The 14,924-nt window shown below is 37.6% G+C and overlaps 1 protein-coding gene across 2 annotated transcripts in view; it reads right to left on the bottom strand.

Moving 5' to 3' along the window:
- Nucleotides 1–3,030: 3,030 nt before the first annotated feature.
- Nucleotides 3,031–14,924, bottom strand: part of UPRT (uracil phosphoribosyltransferase homolog) — a 31,057-nt gene continuing 19,163 nt past the window's right edge. For both annotated transcript variants that reach the window (XM_077774814.1, XM_077774813.1), the window contains exons 2-7: nt 13,621–13,663; nt 10,343–10,412; nt 9,238–9,300; nt 7,212–7,373; nt 6,421–6,519; nt 3,031–4,223 (exon numbers count right to left, since the gene is read on the bottom strand). In XM_077774814.1, the coding sequence (XP_077630940.1) occupies nt 4,117–4,223; nt 6,421–6,519; nt 7,212–7,373; nt 9,238–9,300; nt 10,343–10,412; nt 13,621–13,641 (522 nt within the window). In that variant the 5' untranslated portion in view covers nt 13,642–13,663 and the 3' untranslated portion in view covers nt 3,031–4,116. The remainder of the gene's footprint in view (nt 4,224–6,420; nt 6,520–7,211; nt 7,374–9,237; nt 9,301–10,342; nt 10,413–13,620; nt 13,664–14,924) is intronic.

Raw genomic sequence — 14,924 nt, 5'->3', positions numbered from 1 at the left:
TCTCCAAAGAGGACATCCAGATGGCCAACAGACACATGAAACGATGCTCAGCATCCCTCCTCATCAGGGAAATACAAATCAAAACCACACTGAGATACCACCTCACGCCAGTCAGAGTGGCTAAAACGAGCAAATCAGAGGACTCTAGATGCTGGCGAGGATGTGGAGAAATGGGCACCCTTCTACACCGTTGGTGGGAATTTAAGCTGGTGCATCCCCTCTGGAAAACAGTGCAGAGGTTCCTCAAAAAACAAACAATAGAACTCCCCTATGACCCCGCAGTAGCACTGCTAGGAATTTACCCAAGGGATACAGGAGTGCACATGTACCCCAATGTTCATAGCATCACTCTCAACAATAGCCAAATCATGGAAAGAGTCTAAGTGTCCATCAACTGACGAATGGATGAAGATGTGATTTATCTATACAATGGAATACTACATGGCAATGAGAAAGAATGAAATCTGGCCATGTGTAGCAACATGGATGGAACTTGAGGGTGTTATGCTGAGCGATATGTCAGGCAGAGAAGGACAAATACCATATGTTTGCACTTATAGGTGGATTTGGTGGAATTTAACGGAGGACCATGTGGGAGAAGAGAAAAAATAGTGGGGGAGAGGGAGGGAGGCAAACCATAAGAGACTCTTAAATANGCAGAGAAGGACAAATACCATATGTTTGCACTTATAGGTGGATTTGGTGGAATTTAACGGAGGACCATGTGGGAGAAGAGAAAAAATAGTGGGGGAGAGGGAGGGAGGCAAACCATAAGAGACTCTTAAATACTGAGAACAAACTGAGCATTGATGGGGCTGGGGGAGGGGGCTAAAGAGGTAATCGGCATGAAGGAGGGCACTTGTTAGAATGAGCACTGGGTGGGGGCGCCTGGGTGGCTTAGTCGGTTAAGCGTCCGACTTNTCTCTCCTAGAAATAAAAAAACAAAACAAAACAAAACAAAACAAAACATTAGAATGAGCACTGGGTGTTATATGGAAACCAACTTGACAATAAACAACAGCAACAACAAAATTATTCACCACGATAAAGTGGAATTTATTCCTAGCTTGCAAGGGAGGTTCAGTATTTCCAAACCCATTTTCTTTAATGTTTATTTATTTTTGAGAGTCTGTGAACCATGAGATCATGAACAAAGCCAAATCAAGAGTCAGAGACTTAAATAACCTAGCCACCCAGGTGTCCCTCAATATTCCCAAATCTATCAACACTACATTAGTAAAAATATAAGAACCATACGACCATTTGAATAGATGGAGAAAATCATTTCATAATGTACAATACCCACACTTGATAAAAACCCTCAATAATGGAGGGATAGAGGGAACATATCTCAACATCATAAAGGACATATATGAAAACCCCACAGCTAATGTCATCCTCAATGAGGAAAATGTGAGACCTTTTCCTCTACAGTAAGGAACAACACAGGGATGTCCACTCTCATCACTCTTATTCAACATAGTACTGGAAGTCCTAGCTTCAAAAAAACAACAGAAAGAAATAAAATGGATCCAAATCAGCAAGGAAGAAGTCAAACATTCACTATTTGCAGATGGCATGATATTCTATAGAGAAAATCCAAAAGAATCCACCAAAAACATTGCTAGAACTGATACATGAATTCAGTGAAGTCACAGGATAGAAAATCAACATAGAAATCTGTTGCATTGGTATATAGATATTTGGTATCTATATACCAATGGATTTGGTCTATTGGTATATAGATAACAATAATGAAGCAGCAGAAAGAGAATCAAGGAATCAATCCCAGTTACAATTGCACCAAAAACCATAAGATAACTAGGAGTAAACCTAACCAAAGGGATAAATGATCTGTACTCTGAAACTATAAAACATTGATGGAAAAAAATTGAAGATGACACACACAAAAAAATGGAAAAACACTCCATGGTCATGGATCAGAAAAAATATTGTTAAAATCTGTACACTACTCAAAAACAGACACATAGATCAATGTAACATAATAGAGAACCCAGAAATGGATCCACAAAAAATATGGCCAACTAATCTTCACCAAAGCAGGAAAGAGTATCCAATGGAAAAAGACAGTTTCTTCAGCAAATGGTGCTGGGAAAACTGGACAGCAACATGCAGAAGAATGAACCTGGACCACTTTCTTACACCATACACAAAAATAAACTAAAAATGGATGAAAGACCTAAATGTGAGACAGGAAACCATCAAAATCCTACAGAACACAGGCACCAACCTCTTTAATCCCAGCTGCAGCAACTTCTTACTATTTTTTATTACTATTTATTACATGCACCCCGATGTATTATAGCAGCATTACCAACATTAGCTTCTGTAAAGAGCCCCAATGTCCATTGACTCATGAATGGATAAACAAATTGTGGTGTATATACATATACAATGGAATATTACTCGGCCACAACAGAATGAAATCTTGCTATTTGCAATGACGTGGATGGAGCTGGATAGTATTATGCTAAGTGAAATAAGTCAGAGAAAGACAAATACAATATGATTTCACTCATATGTGGAATTTAAGAAACAAAATAAATGTTCATAGTGGGGAGAAAGAAAGGCAAACAAGGAAACAGACTCTTAAGTATAAAGAACAAACTAATAGTTAGTAGAGGGGAGGTGGGTTGGGGGATGTGTTAAATAGGTGATGGGGATTGGGAGGGCATTTCTTGTGATGAGCCATGGGTGTTATATGTAAGCAATGTATCACTAAATTCTATGCTTGAAACTAATATTACACTCTGTTAACTAACTGGAATTTAAATAAAAACTAAAAAAAATAAATAAAGTGAAAAATATACTTAAGTCCTTTCAGCATTCCTAGGCCTTATAGGGAAAATGTAGTCATTGTCCACTAGCTTTTGCTCCTCTCCCCTAATCTTTGCTGACTTTCATCAGCTATGGTTCTTCTGCTCTTGTCTGCATATTTTAGAACCAGAGGCCTACAACAGCCACCTATGGGGCAATGAGAATATAATTATTCAAGTAACCAGCCAGAACCACTGTTAAAATGTTTATTATTGATGTAAAATGAGATCAGGATTTTACAAGCAAGTTTCCAGACACAAACATTGTTTTCTACAACAGTTTATCTTCCTTTTCAAGGTCTAAATATGAACATACATATAACTGGAGGATTTTAAAAATGTGGTGTTTTAAATTTTAATACATCTTCAATTAACAGGTATGCAAAATATCTCATTTCCAAATCATATGAAATACCCAAATTAAAAATGAAGCATTTTAATGTACTTACTGGCCATAAAACTCAGCAAGAAACTGACTTTTCCCCCCATGCCTCAGAAAAATCACTACCAATTCCTTTCCAGGGCGTTGGTGACATTAACAGTACTTAGCCCTCCCTTGTCAGCATCCAGATATCCCTGGTTCAATCTAGCTATGTAAATTAATGTTAAAGTTCCAGTTGCTGGAAATGCTCCATCATCTCTTCACTGCATTACACTTGGCAAAGCACCTACCAACAATGCACACGATGGGAACGGAGCCATGAAGAACATAATGGCTTGACTGAAGAGCTAACCATATAGCCTGGGTCTGCTAATTGAGTGAGGCTATTAACCGAATGTAAAATTCCAGGAGGCATTCTTTTTTCACCCCAGGTTACCAGCATGTATAGTACTGGGAAGTAAAGAGAAGAAGAAGGTGACAACAGCCATATACATGAAATCTCCCTAGAACTAAAAGCAAACTAAACAAAATGCAAAGTAGAGTCGGCCAAAGAACAGAATCCCATTTGGGTTTTATTTGTGGCTACAAACAACATCCCAACTGAGAGGTTCAAAAATTAGGAAACAGTGTCAATGCATTGAGGGATCATCAACTTGCATTAGAATATTATTAAAATATTTTCTAAGAGTTGTGGGTGCTGCATTGTTAAGTGTGGTGCCATCAGTCAAGAAATAACCAAATACATTAAACCTCAAATATTTCCTTTTTACTATACCCACTACCAAAAATTATAAAGCATAGTTTTCTCTGCCATTCTTCAAGTGAATTAGTAAAACAGGTAGAAACTCAAAATATTACTGTAATATTACACAAGATAATTTATTTTTCTTTGGTAACTCAGTCTGTCCCAAAGTATTTCTGTCCAAAATGCGTAGGTGCAACAGGATGAACTTCAGTAGTTAAAATTGTGATCTCTGGAAACTCCTGAATGATTGATTTGGCACCTTCAAAAAACAATAAGAAAATTGCCGTTATGGCAGGACTTTTTGGTAATATTAGCTAGAATTCAGGAATTTTATAGCTACTGAGTATAATAAAGACAGAAGACAGAAAGCAATGACCTTTAAATACCTAGTCAAACTTTGCTAATCTCTTAGTTTATATGTCTGATACCTGAAAAGCTGTAACAATCATCACACTATGCCTCCACCCAATTAACTAATAAATTCTTAGAATCAAATTGTTTTATATCCAAGACATTACAAATACATTCAGTTATAACAACTTTCTTCCTGAAATCTTTGTTTTCATTTCAAATTATTCTTTCTTTTAAAAAAGTTTATTTTTGAGAAAGAGAAAGAGGAGAGAGCAGAGAGAGAGAGAGAGAGAGAATCTCAAACAGTTTCTACAACGTCATGTGGAGGCCAACATGGGGCTTGAACCTACTGACTGCGAGATCATGACCCAAGCTGAAACCAAGAGTTGGATTCAAAACCGAATGAGCCATCCATGTGCTTCTGTTTTGTTTCATTTTAAAGGCAGCTGGAATAGAAAGAATATACTCCTTTCCAGAAACAAAACCATATATAAGATGAGATGGAAGGTTTCTCAACTGGAACACTGAAACAAGTGTGAAAACTTATTTGGTATATCAGAGCGAGCTAGCTTTTAGAAGTTAGGATTCTAGCTTTCGGGGTTGCATGGAAAGGGTCTAGCTAGGACCCTAGCCAAACTAAAAAGCCATAATGATGTTGTCATGAAAATGTCAAAGAATGGTATACTATTCTAATACATACTCTTAGAACTAACACAGTTACTTTTCTACATCCAAAAGCAGAAAGCCCAATAATTATTTGGTTATCTGAATGTTTACAAGGCTATCTCTGCTATATATAAATTGATGACCAAGCAAATCGCCCTTTGTCACCATCAACATTTGAACTGTAAGTAAATTTTTATTATGAAACAGCAAAATAATCAATGGCCTACTGAATGCAGCCCTCCCAACGAGATATGCTATATAGCCTCTTCAGGGTTGGCTGAGACTTGGAATCTTTGGACCTGAGAAAACACTCTTAGAAGCCACATATTTCTCTTTCTTTTCAATTGTGAAACAAATACAAATTCATTGTCAAATATCTGAAAAATACCAAAACAAAGCTTAAAAAAAACAAAATGAATCACTTAGAATCCCACCATCCTAAGATAACCACTATTAAAATAGTGTGTATTTTGAAATGAAAATTGAAATAGTACTGTGCATCTGTCTAGCCTCTCATTGCTAAGGCAAGACTTATTAGGGTCTATGTTAAATCCAAGTCTGATTGCAGTAGTCGTAATAGTCATAATTTGTCTTAATTATCTCTAAACTTGGCGATAACATTTTACATTATTCTAATGCTGTTATTTTTTAACATGTTCTTTTACGTTTACCATGTAGATGTTATTAAATACTTTTCAAAAACATGGTTTAGTTATATAATATTACATCCTTTGAATATATATTTAAATATTTCTTTATTGTAAGGCATTTATATACTACTGAATTTTTTTTACACTACACATAATTCTGCAATGAATATCCTGAAAGCTGTTTCTACATGCATGTATGATTATTTTCCTAGAACACTTTCACAATTGTCCTAGATTGTATGGCAAAAAATTAAGGCCTTACATTAGGCTTATTTTCCTGAGGAAATGGAGAACACACAGTTCTACCATTATGCCCTCTGAACAGAAGTAGAACTTAAAAAAAAAACAAAAAAAAACTTCTGCTCTTTGATTCATGCTGCAAAGTTTACTGCAGCAAGACCACAGGATCTAACCAGATCCTCAAGTTTTTTGTGGTTTGGGAGCAATTCTCAGGTTCAGGTAAGAAGTAGGGAGAAACAGGGGCATTTCAGCTATTTGAAGGCTCTACCCAAACAAGGCTACCACAAAAATAATCACAATCCCCTTCAAAGGGATTAGTTCATCACCTTCCATTTGACTTTGAACATTAGAATGGTGTAAAATATTATCCTATCACCCAGCTTAAAGCTTATAAACACAAGTTATAAACTATCAAAATTAGGTTTAATTTAATTTAGATTTCATTTGGAAGCAAATCAACTTTTCCTCCTGACAAGAGTCTGGACAGATACACACTTACCCACCCCATGACCATCTGGAGCCCCAGTTACTTCCTCGTGCTGAACTCACCATGAGGAGTGGAGAACAGACTGAGTAGGATAATAACACTGGGCTGAACTCCATGTTCTATAAGAACCTTTACAGCTTCAATTACAGTATTTCCAGTGCCTGAAATCAAATGACAACTAAATGCACTAGCAACTTTAACATTTATCTCATAACATCTTTAAAGTTTCTTTGAAGTTAAAGGCAGTTAAATAATCTAACATACGACACTAGGCAAAGGTTCATCTGAAGGTGCCTTTTCTTTAGCAATGACATTATTTTCAATAATGCACATGATGTACACACTTTTCAGATTTCAAATGCACAAAAAACCCTAAATTCATTTAGTATTAGAGATATCGAGTTAGACAGCCACCCTCCACCACCAACCCTGGGAGACAATGCCATGTGTGATCTGAGTAAGCTTAGGAAACAATACAATAGGAGAAAAATATTACTTCCAGAGAGGATAAAACCTTGAGAAAATCACTGTTATACTCACTGGGCTAGAGAAGGGACATATTTCAATATTTCTTCTCTGTTCTATATATTCTGCCTCATTAGATCCTTTGTTCCAGTGTGAACATTCATTTTAAAACAAAAGCTCTTTGGAGCTAATAAAGTTTAGATAATATATATTCTCTTATTATACAATAAAAATTCCCCAGCAAAACTTCCCAGGGCAACTCCAAATCCAACAGAAAAACATATTTATAAAGGGTTTTGCTGTTATATAAGGGTACCTAAAAGGCAGTCACTAAGTGGAATTGCTTTAAACCCTAATAAAGTATACAAATTAAACTCCAGGCACTCACTGAGAATTGGATACATCAGAAGAACTTTTCTCCGGTAAATGTCTGGGGGGAATTTGGCATAATATACTTTGGCTCTTTGTGTTTCCTCATCACTCTGAATCAGGATCTTTCCAATACGTATAGATCGACAGCAGTCTCGTAAACCTTGTTCCATTGCCTCACCTTGAAAAAAAGGAAAATTTTCAAAAGAAAAAAAAGGGTAGAGGAAGATAGAAATCAAGCCCACAAATAGCCCAAAGCAGAGTATGTGACTATTATTAATACAAAAAGGACATTACCAAGATGGAAGCAATTCTTCTTAAGAGCTTTCATTCTGATATGCTCATATTTTATATTAGTGCAGGTCAATTAAACCAGGTTAAGAGCTGGTCAATGAAAGTAGGATAAGCTAGTTTTATTGCTGCCTTTCAAGTTTGAGAGATTCACGCTTTCATGAAATTCAAGAAATAAAGTGTTTTGTTAGTTAGGATGCTCCCTGAGCTTTTCCAATATCAGGACCATTTTACTCTTATTATTTTAAGGAAGACTTTTAAACCACCTAAACCTGTTATTTTCATCTGAAAAAAAAATAGAAGACTTATGGAAGAAATGAGAGCTACAGACCATGGCAGCATCAGGATGTATCACTATGCACCAGCAATTACTTCAATGGCAGAAGTTTGCTGGCAAACAGTGAAAAACTATACTGTTCCCTTCCTCCCTTCCCCCAAGAACCATAACCAACACTACTACTACCCATTTGGTTTCTGAACAGAGTCATTTTTGAGTCTGAATTCCTTTAAGTAAGTGTTTGCCAAAAGTCAATCATTCTCATACCATCTTCAAGATCTGAGGCCACATCAGAATTCTACCTGTACTACTATTAACTTAATATTTTTCTTTAACTATTTTCATTTACGTTTATTTTAAGAGGAAATTTTCTTTCACTAGTGTAAACATAAAAACAGTTCCTAATATATAGGAAAATCAACCAACAGCCAATAAGGTTAAAAAATAACCCTGTCTATGCATTACCCCAAGGTCATCTGCTATGTACTAGGGATGTGGGGATGCCACTGACTTTAGGGCAGGAACTGGACTGAAATAAAAGGAAAAAAATGCCATTAAAGCCCATCTCCATTGTCTTCACCAGTTTTAAAAGGTTAAACAACATTGTCTTGAAAATCTGATCATTGCTTACAAGCTACCTAATATTTAAAAAGGGAGCTAAAAGCTCCTATTTTACTTGAGGTATTCACTTGTTTACAAACAGAACTTCACAGCCAGAGAAAAGGCAATGCTTGTATGTTGAAGAAATTCATTTGTCTCTAGTGCAAGCAAGTGAGGCTTCTACCGAACAATGGGATCTTGTGCAAAAATTAATTTATTTGTTTAAGTTGATGAATAAAAGTAGTCTTCCCCATGTAACAGGTAGATGCTCTAATTCCAGGCATGTGATTTTGTTGCACAAAGTTTGGTTTAGAAGAATAATCAGTTGGATTCAAATACAAATACAGCATTTATAAGACCAGCAATTGGAAATACACAAAGAGTTAATAACAGTTAAGTGCTTTTGCCATATGGTCACATACACGTCAAATATAAAACTAAAAACATTGAATAAGTCATTCAGTCCAGTTCCTGATAGGGTAGGACTGTTCCCGACAAAAGCAAACAAACAAACAACAAACAAAAACAGAACAACATTTCTCCAGTCAGGTATTCAAAGCTCTGCAGGCCTGAATTTGTGCCATATTCCGTCAGTCTTCAAGCTGCCCTGTTCTCCCCAGGATAGCATCATCTCATCACCCTATCCTCCCATTCTACCCTGAATCTCTCTGAAAGCTGGAGTTGATGCCCTACAGTTAAAATCAGTCAAACTCGGCAACACAGAAGCCATGATCCAAGACACCATGAGGACAGACAACACAAGTGGTGAAATTTAAGTTAAGGCAGGCTGCAATTATGACAGACAAGCTCACCTCTCCTGGAAAAAAATTGTTTCTATGCATGCAAAGAGACAAAAATTAAACATATGAAAACCTACCACTTCTCATTATGCTGACCCCACAATTTCCCTTCTCAAATTTCACTCCTTCATACTTGTACCCTGTTGGGGAATAAAACCAAAGAATTCATCTTTCATCACTGTAGCAACCCACTTATTTTATAAAGTGCCTATAGTTTAAAGCATTTGGGTACAGAGCAATCCTTGTCTAGACATTCTGTATAACGGCTCCTTGCGAAAGTAATGAGAAGAGTCATGATTTTTTCAGTTATTTCTTAATTCTTCCTAAGAAACCTGTGGGGATAATTGGGAAAGGTAGACTTCACTGAGTAGGAACAAGATTTATGATAGCATGATATTCACATACATATTCCTCAAATTGAATTCAGAGTGGAATCATTGCACTCTTGAGTGCTATAAACCTCATCAATTCAAACTGAGATCACACTGTGAGCCACAGCAGAGAGCTTCCTCATTCCGTCCCTTTTTATGAGCTTCTATTCTGCCTTAAAAAGCAGAAGACAAAGGCTGAAGTCGTTACCCAGACATGTTCAACCCTTAGTGTCATCCTAATTTTGTACCAATTATGATGCAACAAGCTCAGCCCCCAATTTTCATAAAGTCAACCTCTGAATAGAACAGCTTCCATTATTTACTAAAGAACAAAATCAGAATTTCAAATTCCTGAAATAGGAATGTTCAGCTGTGTTTTATTAGAGTAAACCAAAGTACCCTCTCCAATCCTCATCATTTTTTGTTTTCTTTGTCTTTTTTACTTCTCATTCTTTCACCTGGCATTTCAGTGCCAAATCAGCCCACCCATTTATTAAACCAGCAGCTTCCCTACAGAGGTGAAGATAAGCTGCCAGCTTATCCCAATGGGCTGTCATCAAAGGCAAGACTTGCATGCTAAAGAATATTTATTAACCTTTAACTTGAATTGACAAGCAAAGTCATTAACAAAAAGTCATCCGTATAAATTTCTTAACTAAATGTCTTTGAGTTTATTAACTTGTTTAAAAGAATGGGTCCACCTAGACGCCTCACTTTACATACTAATCTACTCAGACTGCTTATTTTTTCCATCTTCCCCTGATTCTCAGAATTTTTATGAGGATAATATGAGAGGAACAGCCCTGGTTACCTGTTGGGGTGGTCACCATGCATTCTTTATATGGCAGTTGATTCAATCCCTCTTCCACAACAAGTCTGATCTAAGAGTCAAAAGAAGAATGAGTTGAAAAACAGCTAGGAATCTAGTGTTGGCTGTTAGCTTCAGGAACTGTACACTAGGCAAAAAGTCAGTAATGCAATAGGCAAGGGTAGAGCTCATGGAGGTAGGAAGGGGGCCCCTATTAAGTGTTAGATGCAGAAAGAGATCCCCATGCTAGGCATCCAACCTTGGGTAGGCACATGATTGCCACCAAAGGCTCAAGTATGCCTTGTGTTCCTCATTCAGTTAGTGGAGCCTGTATTATGAGAAATGTAAAACTACAGCAAGTGACAAGAGTAATGGCAGGCACCCTTGTAAGTAATATACTTCTGGCTACTCTGAAAATAGTGCCCACTGGGAACTCCTCTGCCTTGTTCAGTACTTTGAAATTAAGTTGGCTTCTTTTTAACAAAGGCTCACCATAATGCAAATAAACCATAAAAGTTCTTAGGAGGAAATAAATGAATGGATGGGGCTGAGCCAATTTCCTGATCTTGAAGTAGGATCCAGTAAGTAATCTCTATACCCAATGTGGGGCTCAAACTCATGACACCAAGGTCAAGAGTCACATTCTCGGCTTTCAAAAAAAAGGGGGGGCACCTGGGTGGCTCAGTCGGTCAGGCAGCCGACTTCGGCTCAGGTCATGATCTCCTGGTTCGAGGGCTCCAGTCCCTCATCGGGCTCTGTACTGACAGCCAGCTCAGAGCCTGGAGCCTGTTTCAGATTCTGTGTCTCCCTCTCTCTCTGACCCTACCCTGCTCATGCTGTCTCTTTCTCTCAGAAATAAATAAAACATTAAAAAAAAAGAAAAGTCTCCTAATGATCTTAATGTGTGGTACAGAGGAAAAGAATCCATCAAAACTACTAGAAATAGCCTCCAAAATTCAAATATGATATTTCTCTGATCACCCAGAGCCTCCAGAGCCTACTACAATAAAGGCAGCACTGAGTCTGCAATGCATTTTCTCTAATCAATATTACATTATTGATGAAGAATTAGGAACAAGAGGGAGAAACACCAGGCTCCATGTTCTGTTATCACAACACAACACCTTGCTGCCATTAAAATGATCAATGCTAAATGGGCCAGCATTTTGTCAGCCTGTAGCACCAGAGGGTCCAGGAACCTCATGAATACTGTGTATATATGCACATTCATCTCTAGCCACTCCTTCTGTGGAGGTTAATGTTTCTTAAGAGCAAGGAAAGAAAAAATCCTTTTCTTTGGAGAGCCTACATCTCCCAGTAACACTCCTCTAAAGAGTCTTACCTCCTGCCCATCTCCTGCAACCCTGGGACAGAAACTGAGTGTGTCTAAGCCTTACAGGAGACCATAAAACCAGAAGGGTGACTACATATAAAGAACTCAAGATTTAAGTACCCAGGAAGCCAATTCTGACAAACCCAGGATGCAATTAATGTCAGCTATAATGGGATCCTTGTGCTAGAACAGACAAGTGTACTAGAAAGCCTCAATACCAGAAACCTAAATAGCTCCAGTCTCTACCACAACCACAGAAGCCCTCCATACACAACCCCCAATATCATCAGAACCTTCAAAGCCAAATGCAGAGAACAGAGAGGTCCCAATTACCATCCCCTCATACGAATTAGGTTGTGGGTCCTTAATATCTTATTTGATTGCGATATAAGGCCTGCCCAAAAGGCAAGCATTTTACCATAACCATGAACTTAACTCTTATTTTCTATAGAAAAAGGGCAAAGAAAGCAAAAGAAAGAGGAACCACTTTCTACTAATGAACACCAAGATTTCTGTTTTCTCCACAGCAGCCAATGGCACATGTTCCTTCCTCCTTAAAACTGCTCCTCTCATTTGATAAAAGCATAAAGACAGGGGCACCTGGGTGGCTTGGTCAGCTAAGCATCCAACTTTGGCTCAGGTCATGATCTCACCACTCGTGGGTTTGAGCCCTGCATCGGGCTCTGTGATGACAGCTCAGAGCCTGGAGCCTGCTTCAGATTCTGTGTCTTCTCTCCCTCTATGCCCCTTCCCTGCTTATGCTTGCTCACTCACTAGCTCTCTCTCTTTCTCTCTCTCTCAAAAATAAATAGACATTAAATTTTTTTAATTAAAAAAAAGCATAAAGACAGAATGACCTAATTATGAATCCAGGAGTGTCAACTACATTCATCTTGATGCAATCAAATGGTTATTACTGCTCCTAGAAATGCAAATAATTGTAAATAGAAGTGGCCTCTGAACCAAGAATACTTAAAGTCAAAAGCAGAGCAGAAGTTGCCTACACTATTTTGGAATTAAGATTTTCCCAGAGAAAATCTAAATGAAAAGTTTCATGCCTTTCTTCCCCTCTCACATTCCCTTTAGTAATCTATCTTTTTTCTCTGATTATACCTGTGAGGTTAATAAGCCATTTTTCTTTCTTTTCCAAACTAAATACTGACAACATAATTTAGAATGTAAACTCCATGAAATCGGGGACAATGTCTGTATTCTTTACTGCTGTATCTCCTCCTCCTGCAACACAGCCTAGCCCAGTGCCTGACTCAAGTTCAGTATGTATTTCATGAATATGAATACGAATAACCACAGCAGAAAATGTGCTTATTCCAAGCACTGAGCATACTTAGATATAAATACAAGAAGGAAATGCAATGCTTCATCTGAAGACAACCCAACTTGGCCTTGAGATCCTCTCAAACCACACTAGCTAACCTGAATTGGGCATGGCCAATACTTAATAGGAAGTCTTTGAGGAAAGCATACAAAGTATTTAACATGTGAGTATAGTACAGAAAAGACAAAAAAAATAAGCCCCATGTAAACTACAAGAGAGGTATCAGTTTTTCTGTATTAAATGAATACCACGAAAATAACTACTAGGTTTCCCTACGTCTTTGGTTTTCTCTTCATGTACTTCACTTCACTGCTCTAAGATGAGGCATTTAAGGGTTACTCAAGATCAGGTTACCAAGATCCCCTTGAGAGGTAGAAGTACCTCAGAATTACAGAGAATAAGTTCGTGGGCAATGCACTGAGGAAAGGTTCTGAGGCACAGTCCCTTTAATGAAAGAGTAGAAACAAAATATTTCAGAAATTTACCAGGATGATGTCTACTTGGCACAAACTCTCTCACCCTCCAGAATACTGTAGAACAAAAAAGTCCCTTGGCCCTACTATGATTATATCACTAGGAACAATGAAACAAAAATGGAAAGCCTCTACCTACCAAACGATCTGCAGAAAACATGAAGTCCCCTCTACTGGCTGTCCTAGAAAGAAAGTAGTAAAAGTTTTAGTCCAGATTAGAGCTTTAAGGTAAAATATTACTTAACACATATAGCTTTTAGGCTTTTAGTATATACATGTACAAACTATTACTAAAGCAAGATATTTTTCACTTGCATACAGGAACCTAAATGGAATGACTCAATAAATACTGTTGAAAATGCTTACTTGATATCAACNGAGCCGCCCAAATATATATTATTCAATCAGGAAATGAATGAAGCTCCCCCTGCAAGATGTCAGCAAGCCTACAGCTCAAGTTAAAAGAAAAACTTCACAGTAAGAAAACCAGATTTTTCCCATTCTCCCCTCCATTCACCTTGATCTAAAACCTAGGTAACTGGGGAGGAGCTGGGGAGGGGCTAAGTGGCTCAGTCGGTTTAGTGGCTGACTTAGGCTTAGGTCATGATCTCACAGTTCATGGGTTTGAGCCCCGCATCAGGCTCTGTGCTGACAGCTCAGATCCCCGAGCCTGCCTCAGATTCTGTGTCTCCTTCTCTCTCTACCCCTGCCCCTCCCCCGTTTGCACTCTGTCTCTATCAAAACAATGAATAAACATTAAAAAAATTGTAAACCCAGGTAACCAAGNTACTTTGTCTCTAATCCATTTTGAAATGATTATGATACAAACAAACAAATCCTCTACTTTTGCCATTGTTTTCAAGAACGCATAACCTAATTTCTAAGACTTCTTTCTAAAAGTATTGATAATTTGTTCCTTTTGCCTGATATTTTTTTTCCCAATCAAATACTTTATTCCATAGATCTTTCTATCATTTTCCTGTACATTTCCTTCTGGTCAACTTTTATATCCTGAGATGTCCAAGCAATAATAATCTAGGGTTGCACCTTCCCACCAAACCAACCAAAAAGGGCATGTTAAAAGGCTGACATTTTTTTCTGTATATAAAACACTAGTACTGTTCTACCCCATATAAGTTAAATGATCTGACTGAACAGGCTGATTTATAGTTTATGTATTTAAAAATCCCCATCCACAGCATACCTAAAATATCCCCCCAACACAGCATCAAAATGGCATATGCAAGCATATATTATCTCAGTATACCATTAACCACTACCCCCTTTTCTCCCAAGCTGCATTTACTTTCTCTGACAGGAAAAAGCAATGAAATATCCCTGAAACAAATGACATTTGGTTTCTTAGAGTAACCACAATTTTATCATATTACAGGTAACTCTCTAAAATATAAACAAAAACTGAGCAATGGCAAGAATATAGGT

The sequence above is a fragment of the Crocuta crocuta genome, unplaced genomic scaffold, assembly GCF_008692635.1.
Source record: "Crocuta crocuta isolate KB4526 unplaced genomic scaffold, BGI_CrCroc_1.0 scaffold801, whole genome shotgun sequence".
NCBI classification, from domain to species: domain Eukaryota; kingdom Metazoa; phylum Chordata; class Mammalia; order Carnivora; family Hyaenidae; genus Crocuta; species Crocuta crocuta.
The sequence above is the reverse complement of the archived record's forward strand: the minus strand, read 5'-3'. Positions and strand labels throughout refer to the sequence as shown.